The sequence below is a fragment of the Pinus tabuliformis genome, chromosome 2_1 (genome assembly GCF_031772625.1).
Source record: "Pinus tabuliformis cultivar Carrire ecotype Pingquan chromosome 2_1, CPIR1, whole genome shotgun sequence".
Classification (NCBI taxonomy): domain Eukaryota; kingdom Viridiplantae; phylum Streptophyta; class Pinopsida; order Pinales; family Pinaceae; genus Pinus; species Pinus tabuliformis.
The window spans coordinates 120,456,420-120,474,922 of record NC_142299.1 but is presented as its reverse complement, the minus strand read 5'-3'; the positions used below and the strand labels follow the sequence as shown (position 1 = coordinate 120,474,922).

Below are 18,503 nucleotides of genomic sequence, written 5' to 3'. Positions count from 1 at the left end.
GCCATCTCCACCAAATAAACATATCATTTTTTGTTGAAGCAATACCTCTTTTACCTTTCAAAATAAGGAAAAAAATTAATCTTAAAACAATAATAAATCATCTATTTAAATGTTTTTAACTTATTATTTTTAATAACAATATTAAGAAAACGCATTAGTTTGGGATTAATGGTATTTGGTTTTGCTTGACTGGATTTATGTCTTATTTCAAAGAAATAATGTGTTTGATTATGATTCTCTTATACTTTTGAACTCACTACAATTCAAGACAACACATCTTTGAATCAACAATAAAAATTAATAATGAGAAAGAACATTATTATAGTGAAATAAAAATGAGAAAACATATTGAAAATAATAAATAAAATGTAATTGCTTTATATTAATACATAGCATTAAATACATCATCTTTGTTCTAACTCAAACAAAGCTCATTGTTTGTCCTCCTTGGAGCCCTTGATCAAGATTTGCATCAATCTCTTGGCTTTCTCTTCCATACTCTTTGTGTATAGGGAAACCATATCTTGCCCATTTTCTATAATTATTTCCCCATCTTTATCTATTAATATCATCCATGGAATGTGATAACCAATAGAGTCAAAGAGTTTTTTCAGTTTGGCATTGTCATCTCTTTTAGACACTTCTTCTTTTAAAGAAGAAAAGTGTGTCCAAAATCTTATAGCCTCATGTTCCAATAAATTTAACAAAGGCATCTCCTCCATCTCAACTTTTGGCATTTCAGGATTTTGCAGTGGACAATAATAAACATAAGTGGCATCGGTGAGCTTTAATCTTTTTCTCTCTTTGAAGTCATATCCATTGATATAAATTGTATGAATGTCATCAGTAAAGTCTATTAACACATTCCTTAAGAAAAATGTAAACTCTTTCATAGATATTCCTTTGTTAGAGCCATCTCCACCAAATAAACATATCATTTTTTGTTGAAGCAATACCTCTTTCACCTTTCAAAATAAGGAAAAAAATTAATCTTAAAACAATAATAAATCATCTATTTAAATTTTTTTAACTTACTATTTTTAATAACAATATTAAAAAAACAAATATAAATTAAATACTAATCTTTAATTTATCATCTCCCCAAAAAAATTATATAACAAAACAACCTTTAATCTATCAAACTTTAAACAAACAATGATGGACTACTCACCTTATGCCATACGCTTTCTTGATTGTAGAAAAGAAGCTCTAAAGTAGACGTAGTCTCCATTTGAGACCACTCTTCCTCCTCTAATTCTTTAATTTTGTCCACGGTAAAGGGATAAGCCTTTGGCCCCCACCTATCTAGCAAAGGCAGTACAGGTTTATCAGCTGTAAAGACTTTCCCATTTGGTTCTATTACTGTGATTATACTCATATACATTATGCCACTCTCCTCTCGCCATAATTCATATCCTTGGTCCGGTAGACACCCTTTAATGAGGAAATACTTCACTGCTCTGCTTAACATCCATGGATTTTGAAGGACCAACCACGGAGCATCTCCTGAGAACTGCTCAAACATCTCCAATTTTATATTTGTATTTGGCTGCACAAGTGGAATTGATATAACTTCTAAATTCAATGCCTCTTTCTTTGTGTTATACAGTTCCATCAAAGACCCCAAACGAATATCATAACACATGTCAAGAGGCCTGATGTCTAAGAAGATCCTTTTTCCTTTCAGTTCTTCCACTCCGCAGCTGCAAGGTTTGGAGTTTTCATTTGAAGCGCCCTACAATTATCAATGTCAACAAAATAAAAAGAAGTCAATAATGTAACGCGAAATTTGTAAATTCTGTTTTAAAAAAGAAATATAACAAAAGTCAGAACTTAATACCTTCTGTGATGCATAATTCTTTCCAAAGATGTGAGCGCTTTCCCCCTTTCCAGTCGGAAACAATTCTCTTAACAACTCTATATTACTCTCTCCACTTCTTGCTTCAAGTTCCTTCAACCTCTCGTAACTTCTACAGTTCCTCAATAAAAATTCCTCCACTTCACGCCTTGTCAAAGGTTTCCAGCAAGGACGATAATCTTCAGCACCCTTCTCGTCTCCCGCCATCTTCGCTCTCATCTCAAAATAAAAGTTCGGATCATCTGGATCTTCAAAATAAATGTTCGGATCATCTAACACAGAGAACACTTTCCCGAACACATCAACAGTGCGATCGTCCCGTTCCCTATGGCCCACAATTTTACCCTTGACTTTCATTGGCAACTCATTAAAATTGTGGCCCAGATAAATTATTTCAAATTTTGTTTGTATTTCATCTATCGTTTCTTCAAATAAAGGCCACGGGAAATCATAACCAAAATTGGCATGCAAATCAAGGATGACAAGAAAGAGGGAGTCTGCAGAAAGATGGTGAGACAGATGGAATGGCTCTCCTTCTCCATTACTGAGAAGGCTGTCGAATTCTGTTAACAACTCCTTTTCTAGAGTCGCCTTCCGGTCCTCCGACAAATCCTGAACAGAAATCTGAAATCAGTACAAAGTAAAAAAAGATACACAATCTATATTCATTTTAAAAGTTCACATAAAATACAATATGGATGGATGGATGTTATGTTAACCTGTCCTGTCAACACTGTAAAAGACCCTAATGGATTGCCTTCTCTTTGAATTTCTCCCCATCTCTTCACCAACATTTCGCTTCGATGGATGTTTACCAACTGTAATGTTTTTATCTTCACCACCTTGTCCATCTCTTTCCCTTCCAACAAGAAGCAATGATCTACAAATAATTGTTGCAATGAGGCAAGACAGTGAAAATATTCAGGGAGTCGTTTTAGACTGTGGAGTCCTTTTAAGTATAGAATTTTCAAGGAGTCGAGGCAGTGGAAGTCGTTACACAAATCTTCAAGGTTTTTGCACCCATTTAAATCCAGCCTGCTTAAATTTACTAATTCCCGAAACCTGTCAGGAAGCTTCTTTAAATTGCTACACTCGGTCAATGAAAGATACGTAATAAAGGAGAGGTTGCAGAACCCATTAGGTAGTTCTTTTAAGCTTGAACAGCCAGACATATCCACTGAGGAGGCCAAAGACTTCAGCTCTCCAATGCTTTCTGGAATACTTCTTAATTGGCTGCATCCCTTCAAATCTAATTCAGCAAGTGATGTTAAGTTTCCTAAACCATGAGGGAGATCTAGTAGCCTCTCGCAATAGGATAGATCCAATAATTTCAATGCTGTGAGTTTCTCAAAATTACTAGGAAGCACTTTTAGATTCTTGCAACGCTGCAAATTGAGTTTTTGCAGAGAAATCAATGATCCAAAATCTTCAGGCAATTGCATTATACTCGAACAGTACTCCATTCTGATTACTCTTAAAGATTGGAGCTTTGAAATTGAGGCTGGTAACTCCTGTATAGATCTGCAATATGAAAGTGTGAGTTCTTGCAAACCACTTACTAGATCACCCAGGTCTTCAGGCAATTTTTTCAACGCTACAAAGTGGGTCAATCTAAGTATCCGCAAATTCCCGAGATGCTGAAGATCGCCGGAAGAGATTTCCAGGGCATGAGAATGTGACCTTCCATCAAACTCCATGCAGCTAACACTCGAGGGAATCTGCAAATTATTTGTGACAACCATAATCAAATTGAACCATTAAAATTAATAAAACTATCTCACACACGAATTCATTTTTTCAAAGAAAATTGAGGAAAGAGATATTGGACTAAATATTTAAAAGAGACTTGCCTCGTGGAAATTCAAATCCCTTGGTTCGTACTTCAAATATTTCAATCCCTTTGACTGGGACACATCAAAGGGTAGATGGGGAATTTGTTGAAATTATAATTTCAACTGCAGTGAACAGAACAGCAGCAGCTACTTTATTCATTTGTCGTGATCCGGCGCCCCACATTTTTTCCCGATCTTTTAAATTACTGCCATTACCATCTTTTCACTCTTTAATTATTTTTGTGTTTCAAGAAGGAAGAAGATCAGATCCAGCGCTACACCATTACTTTTCAACAACTGTATTAATGAGCAGAACGGCTGAAAGAGAAAAGAACCAGCCTCGAGCCGACGCAGCATTTATCAGCCATAGATTTCATCACCACCGACTCAAAAAATACAGCAAAAGATCAGATCTGTTCATTATGAGCAGCAGAAACTTCATCAGCAAGTTAAGGCGGTGAAGACCCTTTCCCGCACTATAAAATGCAGACACAGCAGTGTAGAAAAATATAGATAGATTGAAAGTCCTTTTGTAACACACAGCAGTGTAGAACAAGAGAGTTTTTTTTGTATTGCACAGCAGTGCTGAAATTTTCTGAGATAGTTGTTTTGTGGAACTGAAGCGTTCCTGTTGTAATCCCTCTGTCAAGAGGAAGATGCTCTTTAGCATAATATTTTGTGAAGATCCCTCTACGTGAGGAAGACTTATTTTATCAGTTAGTTTATCGTTCATAAATAGAAGTTTCTTTTTGCCTATTGTTGTTACACCGTAAGTCGAAAAATACTTGACGTCAAAAATCCCCGTTGCTGTTACACCGTAACTCAAAAATACTTGACGTCAAAAATTTACGTTGCTGCAACACCACGAACAGCGTTGCTGCAACACAAGTTACAGCAACTGGAAAAAAAAACTGTGTTGTTGCAACACCGTTTCCAGAGAACGAATTTTTCTGTTTTTCTGAGTTAAAAACAGAGTATTTTTCTGTGTCAAAAACAGAGTATTATTTTGAGCAGTTTTTTATCCTGAGGCAAAGTAGAGTATTATTTTATGCTCTTTTCTTCTGTTTTTGAATTATCAGAAAACAGAGTATTACTCTCTGTTCATATTTTTGTTGTTTCGAAATTTATCAAAAATTTCTCAACAGTGGAAACAGAGGATTTTTCCACTGTATTTTGTTTGGAATAACCAGAAATTCCCGACATGGTATCAGAGCTTGTCCAAGATCTTTGAAGACATCAAAGAAGCTGAAAGAAGATTTGTTGCTGCAGCAAATTATCCAGCAGAGCGAAAACGCTGTCAAGGTATTTTTCAGATTAGTTTTTTGTGTAGCTGCTGAAGACAATTAAGTGATTTTTTTTTACAGTCAAGTATTACAAGAATGGCTAGCACCAGCGTGGGTATGTTTAATACCCAGCTCCCACAGTTCAATGGGAAAAATTATGACTACTGGGCAATAACCATGAGAGCCGTGTTTGCCTTACAAGATTTATGGGAACTTGTTGAATATGGATTTGAAGAACCAGCAAATGAAGAAGAGTTTATTGGATTAACTCAGGCAGAGAAAGAGTTGTTGAAGAGCAATAAAAAGAAGGACTCAAAAGCCTTTGTACTTTTATATCAAGCAGTGCATGAGAGTGTGTTTCCGAGGATAGCAGCAGCCAAGACATCCAGAGAAGCATGGCAAACTCTCAAGATAGCCTATCAAAGCATGGAAAAAGTGAAGACAGCAAAACTACAGTTGCTGAGGAAAGATTTTGAGAACCTGCGTATGAAGGAGTCAGACAATATTGACTCATTCTTTACACAAGCAATTGGTTTGGTCACACAGATAAGGTCTCATGGAGAAACTCTTGAAGAAAGGAGGATTGTGGAGAAACTATTGAGGTGCCTACTCTCAAAGTTTGATGTGATTGTCACCACCATAGAAGAGACAAAGGATCTCTCAAATTTTTCAGTTGATGAGCTTCATGCATCATTGATAACACATGAGCAGAGGTTGAGTAGAAATGAAAACTCATCTCTAGAGCAAGCCTTCAAGACCCAGATGTCATTTGGAAGAGGAAGAGGTCAAGGCAGAGGAAACAAGAGAGGAAGAGGCAGAACCCAATACAGAGGCGGAAGAAACAGTCCAGCAAACGTTCAAGGAAGAGGCAGCAATCCAAATCAGAACCAAGGCCATGACAGCAGTCAGCAAAGTGGACATCATCATGCTCAAGGACAAAGGTATGAAAAAACCAATGTCCAATGTTATTATTGTAAAAAATATGGGCACTATGCAAATGAATGTAGGAAGAAGCGCATGATATGAGTAATAGATCTAGTGCAAATATCACTAGGGAAAATATCAGTCAAGATAATGTGTTGTTAGTTTGTAATATGGCTGAAACAAATAGTGAAGATATATGGTTTCTAGATTCTGGTTGCAGCAACCATATGACAGGAAACATAGCCCTGTTTTCTGTTTTAGATCAGAGTGTGCAATCACAAGTCACACTTGGGACTGATAGTAAAATTTTTGTTATGGGAAAAGGAGAAGTTAAAATATTTACAAAGAAAGGTGAAAAGAAAACCATAGCAGATGTCTATTATGTTCCTGGAATGAAGTGTAATCTCTTGAGTATTGGACAGCTTGTTCAGAAGGGTTACAATGTTTTCTTTAAGAATGATGTATGCACCATCATGGACAGATTACCCAGCAAACGTTGTATTGCTGAAGTGAAGATGACAAGGAACAGGATGCTCCCTCTCAGAATAAGAGCAGATTTGAAAAATAAAGAAGTAATTGCAGCAGTGACACAAGAGGCTCTCCAAAGCATACCAAAGGATGAAAATTGGTTGTGGCATTTGAGATTTGGACATCTCAACTTTGGAGGTCTTAATTTGTTGAGTAGAAAAGGAATGGTAAGAGGATTACCATTGATAGCAAAGCCAGACAGCCTTTGTGAAGGTTGTATATTGGGAAAACAACACAGAGAAAGTTTTCCAACTAGGAAAAGCATAAGGGCAAAAGCACCTTTAGAAATTGTCCATTCAGATTTATGTGGACCGATGCAAGCTCCATCACTTGCAGGCAGCCAATATTTTCTAACATTTATTGATGACTTTACTAGAAAGACTTGGGTTTATTTTCTGAAGAATAAGAGTGAAGTGTTTGAAAAATTTCAAAATTTTAAAGCACTTGTAGAAAATCAAAGTGGGCTACGTATCAAGGTTTTGAGAACTGACAGAGGAGGTGAATATATCTCCAAAGAATTTTTACGTTTTTGCAGAGAAAATGGAATTCATAAGCAATTTACAGCAAGGTACACCCCACAGCAAAATGGAGTTGCTGAAAGGAAAAACAGAACAATCATGGATATGGCGAGGAGCATGTTGAAGGCAAAGCATTTGCCAAATGATTATTGGGCTGAAGCTGTACACTGTGCAGTATATATTTTGAATAGATGTCCTACAAAAGTAGTGATGAACAAAGTGCCAGAAGAAGCATGGAGTAGGAGAAAGCAAGGAGTCACCCACATGAAAGTTTTTGGTTGTGTGGCTTATGCACACATTCCAGATCAGCTAAGGAATAAATTGGACAGCAAAGGGGAGAAATGTATTTTCATTGGATACAGTGAGGAATCCAAAGCTTACAGGTTGTATATCCCATCCACCAAGAAGTTTTTTGTGAGCAGAGATGTTCAATTTATTGAAGAGGAAGCTTGGGATGGAAGCATAGAGAAAACAGTTAATGTTAAAAACTGTTTGTCTCATGATGATGATGAGGAGGAGTTGGCCGAAACACATCCCCAAACAGCAGCGCCAACAACAGAACAGCAAGAGACACTCTTGAGGAGAAATGAGAGTGCTTCTCCAAGCACACCACAAGGAGGAAATTCAAGTGCATCTACAAGCACTTGCACACCGAATGAAAGAGGTAAGAAATTCATAAATTTAAGTGATATTTATGATGAAGGAATGAATTCCCTGTTTGCTTTGTATTGTCACATTGATGACCCTGTTCATTTCAAAGATGCAATTAAAGATAAGAAATGGATAGAAGCTATGGATGAGGAGATGAATGCCATAGAAAGAAATAAGACATGGGATTTAGTTGAGCTACCAAAAGGTAAAGAAGTCATTGGAGTTAAATGGGTCTACAAGACCAAGAGTAATGCTGAAGGAAAGATAGAAAGGCATAAGGCAAGACTTGTTGTCAAGGGATACAAACAGCAATATGGGAGAGATTATGAGGAGACTTTTGCACCGGTTGCAAGAATGGAAACAGTAAGAACAGTGTTGTCCATAGCAGCACAAAACAAATGGAAAGTTTACCAAATGGACGTGAAGTCAGCATTCTTGAATGGAGTATTAATGGAAGAGGTTTACATTGAGCAACCTCTAGGCTATGAGAAGAAAGGCCAAGAGCACAAAGTTTGCAGATTGAAGAAAGCTCTTTATGGGCTGAAGCAAGCGCCAAGAGCATGGTACAGTAGGATAGATTCCTATCTACTGGAAAACGGATTTGAGAAGTGTGAGGGAGAACCCACTGTTTACATCAAAGAAAAAGACTGTAAAATTTTAATTGTTGTGTTATATGTTGATGATGTGATTTTTACAGGTAATGATGACTACCTCATTGAAAATTTCAAATCAGTCATGAAAGAAGAATTTGAGATGACTGACATGGGTTTCCTGAGATACTTCTTAGGAATAGAAGTAGATCAAAATAAAAATGGAATTTTTATTTCACAGGCAAAATATGTAAATGAAGTGTTGAGAAGATTTAACATGCAGGACAACAAGGCAGCAATCACTCCCACAGTGATGGGATTAAAACTCAGCAAAGAAGACAGCAGCAAAGATTTCGACCCTAGTGTGTACAAGAGCATAGTTGGCAGCGCCATGTATTTGACTGCAACTAGGCCAGACATAATGTATGCTATTAGTTTAATTTCCAGATTCATGGAGAAGCCAAAAGAAACACATTGGCAGGCAGCAAAGAGAATTCTGAGGTATGTTAAAGGTACAAAAAGGTATGGCATATTTTATATTGTTTCAGAATGTTCAGCTTTAGTTGGATACACAGATAGTGATTGGGCTGGAAGTGTAGATGACCGGAAAAGCACATCTTGTTACATTTTTCACATAGGTTCAGGAGCCATTTCATGGGCTTCCAAGAAACAGCCAATTGTGGCATTGTCTACCGCAGAAGCAGAGTATGTGGCAGCTACAGCAGCAGCATGTCAAGCAGTTTGGATGAGGAGAATGTTGAGAAGTCTATGCCAGGAGCAGGCAACAGCAACAGTTATTTTTTGTGACAATAGCTCAGCTATTGCATTATCCAAGAATTCTGTATTCCACAAGAGAACAAAACACATAGACACAAAGTTTCACTACATTAGAGAATTGGTGAACAATGGAGAAATCATTTTACAACATTGCAGGACTCAGGAACAGGTTGCGAATATTCTGACAAAGCCATTGGATCAGAAAAGTTTTGAGTTTTTAAGGAAACTTCTGGGTATGACTGATAACCCAGCAGTTGAAATTAAAGGGGAGTGTTGAAATTATAATTTCAACTGCAGTGAACAGAACAGCAGCAACTACTTTATTCATTTGTCGTGATCCAACGCCCCACATTTTTTCCCGATCTTTTAAATCACTGCCATTACCATCTTTTCACTCTTTAATTATTTTTGTGTTTCAAGAAGGAAGAAGATCAGATCCAGCGCAACACCATTACTTTTCAACAACTGTATTAATGAGAAGAACGGCTGAAAGAGAAAAGAACCAGCCTCGAGCCGACGCAGCATTTATCAGCCATAGATTTCATCACCACCGACTCAAAAAATACAGCAAAATATCAGATCTATTCATTATGAGCAGCAGAAACTTCATCAGCAAGTTAAGGCGGTGAAGACCCTTTCCCACACTATAAAATGCAGACACAGCAGTGTAGAAAAATATATATAGATTGAAAGTCCTTTTGTAACACACAACAGTGTAGAACAAGAGAGTTTTTTTTGTATTGCACAGCAGTGCTCAAATTTTCTGAGATAGTTGTTTTGTGGAACTGAAGCGTTCCTATTGTAATCCCTCTGTCAAGAGGAGGATGCTCTTTAGCATAATATTTTGTGAAGATCCCTCTACGTGAGGAAGACTTATTTTATCAGTTAGTTTATCGTTCATAAATAGAAGTTTCTTTTTGCCTATTGCTATTACACCGTAAGTCGAAAAATACTTGACGTCAAAAATCCCCGTTGCTGTTACACCGTAACTCAAAAATACTTGACGTCAAAAATTTACGTTGCTGCAACACCACGAACAGCGTTGCTGCAACACAAGTTACAGCAACTGAAAAAAAAACTGTGTTGCTGCAACACCGTTTCTAGAGAACGAATTTTTCTGTTTTTCTGAGTTAAAAACAGAGTATTTTTCTGTGTCAAAAACAGAGTATTATTTTTATCAGTTTTTTATCCTGAGGCAAAGTAGAGTATTATTTTATGCTCTGTTCTTGTGTTTTTGAATTATCAGAAAACAGAGTATTACTCTATGTTCATATTTTTGTTGTTTCAGAATTTATCAGAAAATTCTCAACAGTGAAAACAGAGGATTTTTCCACTGTATTTTGTTTGGAATAACCAGAAATTCCCGACAGAATTACAGCTTGTAAAAAAACCAACTTTTTAAATGTTTGATTACATCTGTCCTGCACTTTTATAAAGTTTCCCAATGCAAGAACTCTTAACGAACTGCACATTGACTCCAATTTTGATGCTAATATATCTAATAGATATTTATTATTTTCACTCAGCCATATACCTTTGATCTCTGGAATTTCCTGCATGATATAATTAAACAGAATTGAGTAATTACCATAATGACAGAGACATATTATGGAACAATATTAATTTCATGATTTGATACCTTCTCATTTAGCAGCTCGTCAACTTGCTTTCCACTGGTGAATGTGAATCTCACTCCCTGTGTCTTTTTTAGACCGATTGACAAAATGACATCGTGTACAACAACAACCCCATTTGTGCCTCTGGTGACAAGTGATCTACTTTCCAGCATATGCAGCTCAATCTCTCCCACAATATTTGCCACTGTGTCCCAGTACCATCCTTTAAAAAAGGAGCAAATGTCCAGAATTGGATATCTCTGCATACCTCAGGGAGATAGTCGTATGCAAAGAGGTAGGATTCAATTTTCCCAATTTCAGTGTCCCATTTTTCTTTCTCTTTCATCAATATTCTATAAGATTTTTTCTTATCCTCTTCTTCATGTATGAATCCTCCTACCAGTTCCAAAAGTTTTGGAATTCCACCATATGACTGTACAATCTTATTCAATTGGGTAGAATTTATTTGCTCCTCCCTGTCGTAGTGTGTCTCGTAATCATAGATTTCTCTCCCCAAAAGCTGCATAGCTTCTGTGTGATGAAGGCCTTTCATAGCATAGGGTATTGTTTTCACTTTTAACGCTCTGCGCACATCTCTATCACGTGCAGTGAGAAGCAGCCTCACCTTCTTGGCCTTTTTCATATGCTTGGGCAGCTGCCCAAGCTCCTCTTGCCCCAAAACATTATCTATGTAGGTAAACGCGGGCACTTTCTCTAACATCCTGCCCACTTCTCGCTGTCCATCCTGCCCACTTCTAATAACTGGAACCGTCTCCTCTAGTTCCATCAAATCTTCTAAGATCAATCTCTGCAACTCTACTATCTTTGGCGTTGAATCGATATTTTCGAAGAGTTGAACTTTAGAATATTTACATCCTTGAATGTCAGTGAACGAAAAGACGGCATCTACAAGGGTGGTCTTACCTATTCCGCAGAATCCATGCACCATAATTGCAATGGCATTTTTGTCACTTGCCCATTCCAAAAGATCGATAATTTCTTTTACCGACTCCTCTATTCCAACTGTTTCAACGGCATTAATCATCAGATCCATGTTTGTGGGAAGAACGAATTTAAAATAAACAAATTATTTCAATCATATATTCACCTGCATGATCTGGATATCTTCGGGAGAGAGGGGCTTTCTTACGGCCATTGGCATCTAAAATACAAATACCCATCTGGGTATTAATTTGCCTGTACATACCATCTATGTCTTTGTCTAAAATTATCCATATCCTCTTTGTTTACTGGGGCTTTGAAAAACCTGTAACAAGTCAAGGAAAGTCCATTAGAACACTGGATTCTGCCTATTGGACATGATCATCTATTAATTATGGAACACGTGGACTTTTTTTTTAAGATGACGTGATGTAAATTTTAATGATGACTAAAGGTTTGAGTGGTAATGGGTAGGTTATTGTATTATAATTTCTCTCTCAAATATTTTAGTATTATATTTTATATTGTTGAATTGAGGCTTCTGTGATCCATATCAAGTTTATGAGAGATTTTTTGGCGTAAATCACATGATATTTCATTTGTAGACGTGTTTCGAACCAACCAGTGTGGTTCATCCTTAAGACAAGTTGAAGAATCAGATCAAGCTTTGCATGTTAAATAGCTAGAGTGGGACCTCCAATGGCTATAATTCTTGACCAATAAACGGCTATATTAACTAACAACTAAATTTGACCGGGAAACAGTTAATTGGACTTACCAGGGCCATAAAAATAAGTTAAATTTAATTGAATATTAAATTTACATAGAGTTTTGAACTATTTTATAAAATTTTATATATATAAATATTAAAATTAATTAATTTTAAATGATTATTAGATTAAAATTTAGTTATAAAAGGTATTAATTATTTAATAAATATACATAAAAATATAAATATTGGAATAAGTCAAGTGTTAGAAAGAATAAAACTGTAATATTAAAAATTCATATTTAATTAATTGTTTATCTAATTGTTAAATTAACATATTATCATATAACGATTTCAATAATAACGTAATTATATTTCTTTTATGAGCTAAAATTATTAGCATATCACTAAAAGCATAAAAAAAAACCACATATATCAATCAATAAAGAAAAAAGGCCAAAGGAAACAGAACAAGCAATGAACGAGGGAGGAGAGGAAGGGAAGAAAACGACTAGGAAGAGAGTGTCCAGCGACAACTGATCTTCAAGCCATCCTCTCTATTGAGATTGCTCGGCATTTTTTCAATCTCAAGGGTTTCCCTAAATTTCCGATGATGGAACTGCAAAACTCTAGCAATAACACTAGCCTCCTCAATACAAACATGATGTTTGGTTTTTTCCACATGTTCTGCTAAAGCGGAAGACTTGGTTCTCCTATTTTTAAGGTCAGCTGTGTGCTCACTAATCCTTTGATTAATAGAGCAACCAGTCTCACCAATATAAGGGGGTTCCACAGGAACAAGGGATAATATATACCCCTTTCATATCCTTAGGGTCAATAGGATCCTTCACTGATCTGAGGGACTTACGAATGGTGTTAAGGGGCGTAAAGGTCGTGGGGACATTATGCTTGTTAAGAATCCTCGCAATCTTATCAGTGGTCCCCTGAACAAACGGAAGATGGACACCTGGAATCCGCTCCTTCGGTTCTCTTTGAGTTAGGGAATTCTTAGCAGCTTTGAGGAAAGCTTTCTGACCAGGCAACAACTATATTGACTAACAGCTAAATTTGACTGGGAAACAGTTAGTTGGACTGGACCAAGGCCATCAAGACAACTCCAGATCTGGATGAGGAAGCTAAGCTCTAGATTGCTAGCCTTCATCTTGAAGCCATTGCTCAGACTAGTTGAGATGCCCAGTTGGAGCAGCCCGATCTGGTGGTGGATTGGCAGTCCATTTATTCCTTGACCTCTGCCTCCCATTTAATTGATTATTAAATTTACATTGAGTTTTTAACTATTTTATAAAATTATATATCTATATATATATATATATATATATATATATATATATATTAATAAATATACATAAAATATAAATATTGGAATAAGTCAAGTGTTAGAAAGAATAAAACTATAATATAAAAAATTCATATTTAATTAATTGTTTATCTAATTGTTAAATTAACATATTATCATATAACGATTTCAACAATAAAGTAATTATATTTCTTTTATCAACTACAATTGTTAGCATATAACTAAAAGCATAAAAAAACCACATGTATCAATCAATAAAGAACAAAGGCCAAAGGAAACGGAACAAGCAATAAATGATGGAGGGGAGGAAGGGAAGAAAACGACTAGGAAGAGAGTGTTGGGACCCAGCGACAACTGATCTTCAAGCCACCCTCTCTATTGAGATTGCTTGGCCTTTTTTCAATCTCAAGGGCTTCCTTAAACTTCCGATGATGGAACTGCAAAACACTAGCAATAACACTAGCCTCCTCAATACAAACATGATGTTTGGTTTTTTCCGCATGTTCTGCTAAAGTGAAAGACTTGGTTCTCCTATGTTTAAGGTCAGCTACGTGCTCACTAATGCTTTGATTAATGGAGCAACCAGCCTCACCAATATAGGGGTTCCGCAGGAACAAGGGATAATATATACCCCTTTCATATCCTTATGGTCGATACGATCCTTCACTGATCTGAGGGACTTATGAATGGTGTTCAGGGGCCTAAAGGTTGCGAGGACATTATGCTTCTTAAGAATCCTCGCAATCTTATCAATGGTCCCCTGAACAAATGGAATATGGACACCTAGAATCTGCTCCTTCGGTTCTCTTTTAGTTAGGGAATTCTTAGCAGCTTTGAGGAAAGCTTTCTGACCCATGTATCTACTATAACCATTCTCAAAAAAGACATCAAGGAGATGGGATTTCTCCCTCTCCAAGCTCTTTTTATCAGAGATCCTTAGGGCACGAGTAGCAAGAGTATTGAGAACACCCATCTTCTAAGCCGAGAAATGGTGGGAACTAGGATGAATATATTGCTCCGTATGTGTTTTCTTTCGAAACACCTAGTGGGAGAGGGAACCATCATTATTCTTAGAAATAAGAATATCAAGGAAAGGGAGGCAACCATCGACTTCTTGTTCCTTTGTGAACTTAATGGCCGAGGATTGATTGTTGAGATGATCAAAGAATAGATCCAACTCCTCTTGGTCGTGCGACCAGAAGACATTAGTGTCATCTACATACCTTTTCTAAAGCTTAGGCAGGAGGTAGGCTGAGTTTAGAGCCTTGGATTCAAAATCTTCCATAACAAGATTTGCAATGACGGGGGATAGGGGTGAGCCCATGGCAATGCCACAGGTTTGCTCAAAGAAATCTCCCTCAAAACTGAAAAAGGTGGAAGTGAGGCAAATCTCAACTAACTGAGCGGTGTCAGGATCTGTTAAGCGGTTGATTACCTCCATGGCCTCATTTATAGGGATGCAAGTGTATAGTGAAACTACATCAAAACTAACAAGAATGTCCCCAGAGTCAAGCTTAATGTCCTTGAGCTCCTCAATAAAAGAAGTAGAGTCTTTGACAAAGGACTTCGTACGGCCAACTAAAGGCTTAAGCCTACTAAAAGAGAACCGAAGGAGCGGAATCCAGGTGTCCATCTTCCGTTTTTTCAGGGGACCACTGATAAGATTGCGAGGATTCTTAAGAAGCATAATGTCCCCGCAACCTTTAGGCCCCTTAACACCATTCGTAAGTCCCTCAGATCAGTGAAGGATCCTATCGACCTTAAGGATATGAAAGGGGTATATATTATCCCTTATTCCTATGGAACCCCCTATATTGGTGAGATTGGTCGCTCCATTAATCAAAGGATTAGTGAACACGCAGTTGACCTTAAACATAGGAGAACCAAGTCTTCCACTTTAGCAGAACATACGGAAAAAACCAAACATCATGTTTGTATTGAGGAGGCTAGAGTTTCGCAGTTTCATCATCGGAAATTTAGGGAAGCCCTTGAGATTGAAAAAAGGTCGAGCAATCTTAAAAAAGAGAATGGTTGAAAGATCAGTAGTTGCTGGGTCCCAGCACTCTCTTCCTAGTCATTTTATTCCCTTCCTCCCCTCCCTCGTTTATTGCTTGTTTCGTTTCCTTTGGTCTTTGTTCTTTATTGATTGATATATGTGTTGTTGTTGTTGTCTCTTTTTTCCTTCTTTTTTTTTATGCTTTTAGTTATATGCTAATAATTTTCGCTAATAAAAGAAATATAATTACTTTATTATTGAAATCGTTATGTGATAATATGTTAATTTAACAATTAGATAAACACTTAATTAAATCTGAATTTTTAATATTATAGTTTTATTCTTTATAACACTTGACTTATTCCAATATTTATATTTATATATATATATATTAAATAGTTGATACCTTTTATAACTAACTTTTAATTTAATAATCATTTAAAATTAATTGATATATATATATATATATATATATATATATATATATATATATATATATATATATATATATATATATATATATATATATATATATATATATATATATATATATATATATATTTAAAACCTCTATGTAAATTTAATAATCAATTAAATTTAACTTATTTGTATGCCCCTGGTCCAGTCTAACTAACTGTTTCCCAGTCAAATTTAGCCATTAGTCAATATAGCAGTTGTCTGGTCAAGAATTATAGTCGTTGGAGGTCCTACTCTGACTATTTAACATGCAAAGCTTGATCTGATTCTTCAACTTGTCCTGGTTGGTTCGAAAAGCATCGACCAATAAAATATCATGTGATTTACGCCAAAAAATCTATTATAAACATTTTATATTTTTAAGTTTTAAGTTTTAAGTCTTATATTAATAAATTATTTTTTTTTTTTATCATTATAAAATGCAGTGTTCCAAAACGTGGAGTATTAAGAAATGGATTATGTGATTAGTCCGGAAAACCACTCAAGAACCTAATGGATAACGAAAGCTTGAAATCTGATTTTTTTCCAAATTTAATTAAATAATAAAAAATATTTTAATTGACAAAATTAAAATTAAAAGTTATTTTTTTCAATATTTTATATTAATAAATAATAATTAAAACATTATTTTTTTAATATTTTATATTAACAAATAACAAATGACATGAAGTTGTTTAGTGATAAATTAAATTAGTTGGGAGACTAAAATCTGGGGATTTTTGTCCTAAAAAATCTAATGGTAGGAGTGTTTGAATTTTGATGGTGGAAATGGATTCAACACCATCAAAAATCCCAAAGCACCCAAAATCTTGAAGCTTGAAATTTGTACTTGGGATTTCCAAAAAAAATTACCCCATTTTACCAAAATCTCACCTAAAAATCCATTGTTTTCTAGGCCAATTTACTTCATTTTTAGACTACTTTATTTATTTAATACACTGTTTTTTATAGTTTTTTATTTTTATTATTTTTTAAATTTCTAATCCAAAAATATTCACTCGAATCATTATTTTAGTTTTTTACTTTTATGTTATTTTTTGAGTAATATTTTTGTTCCTTATTTTCAATTTAAATAGCTTTTATCAATCATTACTTTATTTTTAATAACTTTTCTCAATAAGCTAATGTGGATTTTCATAGTTGTTCATATTGTTAGAGATTTTTTAAACTAAAATTATGATATAGAATATGAAGAAATATAACTATTGATGAAAAATCAATTTTGAAGAGATAAAATTCAAAGGAGGGTCAACGGTCAAAGTGTTAATTTTCACATTGCTCTATGTCGTTTTAATTACTTTTAGCCCAATGAAATTCTTCAATTAGCAATGTTTTCAATAAGAATTAATCTTTCCAATCATTAACAGTGATTGAACATAGAACAATAAATGAAATGATAAAGGAGACAATCAACACGTCAACAAGAGACATCGAGTTTGGTCAAAGACTAGGGGAAAACCCCACAAGGGGGAAAACCCTTTGAAAAATATTCTTCTATTAGATTGTCATAAAATGTTCAACAAAGAGTACAATTAGCCCTATATAAAATCATCTAAGAAAATAACCCAATAACATTCAAAATTATGTTTCCAGCATCAATATATATCAAACACAACTTTTCTAGTTTGCGGTCAAATTTAGCCCTAAAGCCCAACCGCATGGAGGAAGAGGTGTGCATGTGGCTAGGACCTTCCAATTGCACCCTTGAGCCTGTTGGCCTGCAGTTATAGCCGAAAATTTCCTTTGACGAGCCTGCAGTGGTGACTGAAAACCCTAGAACTTGTGCGAGCTTTAGACCCTGTATTTTTGGACCTATGTGAACCTCTTTCCTCAACCCAACCTCAGACCTATGCGAACAAATCAATGAAGAAGAGAAGAAGATGATGCTTGGTGATGTCCAAATGAGCTTGAGGTCACTTGTATTTATAGACTTCCAAGGGTGACCAATTTCCTGTTAGGGCTGACCTATCCAAATGTGCATATATGGGCTTTTCTTCATAAGAACACTTTCCCTGGTCCAAATTGAGTGCTTCAATAGTAAAAAATGGTCCTCTCGAAAAGAGGAATCTAGTCTCATGGTTGGAATTTATCACTGAGATGCAAAATTAACACTCCCTCTCAACTAGGGACAAATTCCAACTGCATCATGTCATGTGTATCCGTCGTCATATCATGTCCCATCTTTACTCAATTCTATCTACTGAAACATTCTCAAATTTGAAGAAGAAGAATATGGGAGCATTAGCTACCACTCTCTATAACGTTAGAGAGCATATCACAATCTAATAACAATATCAAGGAGCACATCTCAACCTGAAACTACATTGAGGAACATATCTCAATCCTGAATCTCATGGAGGGAGAAAAACACCTTCAACCCCATATCTAGCAATAGGTGATATAGGGGAGCACATCTCAACCCATCCTATTGCCAACTAATATTTCCAACAATTACCCTCAAGAGTCATGTAATAGAACACCTAC

The 18,503-nt window shown here is 35.7% G+C and overlaps 2 protein-coding genes across 2 annotated transcripts; both read right to left on the bottom strand.

The window, feature by feature from the left end:
• Positions 1-431: 431 nt before the first annotated feature.
• On the bottom strand, positions 432-3,768 carry LOC149199068 (uncharacterized). The gene is made up of 4 exons (XM_089400453.1): positions 2,578-3,768; positions 1,841-2,470; positions 1,172-1,735; positions 432-965 (listed from the first exon to the last, which is right to left on the bottom strand). The coding sequence occupies exons 1-4, from the start codon at positions 3,598-3,600 to the stop codon at positions 432-434; spliced, it is 2,751 nt and encodes a 916-aa protein (XP_089256579.1). The 5' UTR covers positions 3,601-3,768.
• A 6,603-nt stretch (positions 3,769-10,371) lies between these two features.
• LOC149199067 (uncharacterized) lies at positions 10,372-11,631 on the bottom strand. The gene is made up of 3 exons (XM_089400452.1): positions 10,846-11,631; positions 10,496-10,514; positions 10,372-10,382 (listed from the first exon to the last, which is right to left on the bottom strand). The coding sequence occupies exons 1-3, from the start codon at positions 11,629-11,631 to the stop codon at positions 10,372-10,374; spliced, it is 816 nt and encodes a 271-aa protein (XP_089256578.1).
• Positions 11,632-18,503: the final 6,872 nt, after the last annotated feature.

What these genes read in the sequence shown, in the direction of transcription:
- LOC149199068 (XM_089400453.1), bottom strand. Translation starts at nt 3,600, where the DNA reads ATGGTTGTCACAAATAATTTGCAGATTCCCTCGAGTGTTAGCTGCATG. An exon ending in TTACAGTGTTGACAGGACAG is followed by an intron (nt 2,471 to 2,577) that starts GTTAACATAACA and finishes ATTTCTGTTCAG; the next exon opens with GATTTGTCGGAGGACCGGAA. An exon ending in AAGAAAGCGTATGGCATAAG is followed by an intron (nt 966 to 1,171) that starts GTGAGTAGTCCA and finishes TTATTTTGAAAG; the next exon opens with GTGAAAGAGGTATTGCTTCA.
- LOC149199067 (XM_089400452.1), bottom strand. Translation starts at nt 11,631, where the DNA reads ATGGATCTGATGATTAATGCCGTTGAAACAGTTGGAATAGAGGAGTCG.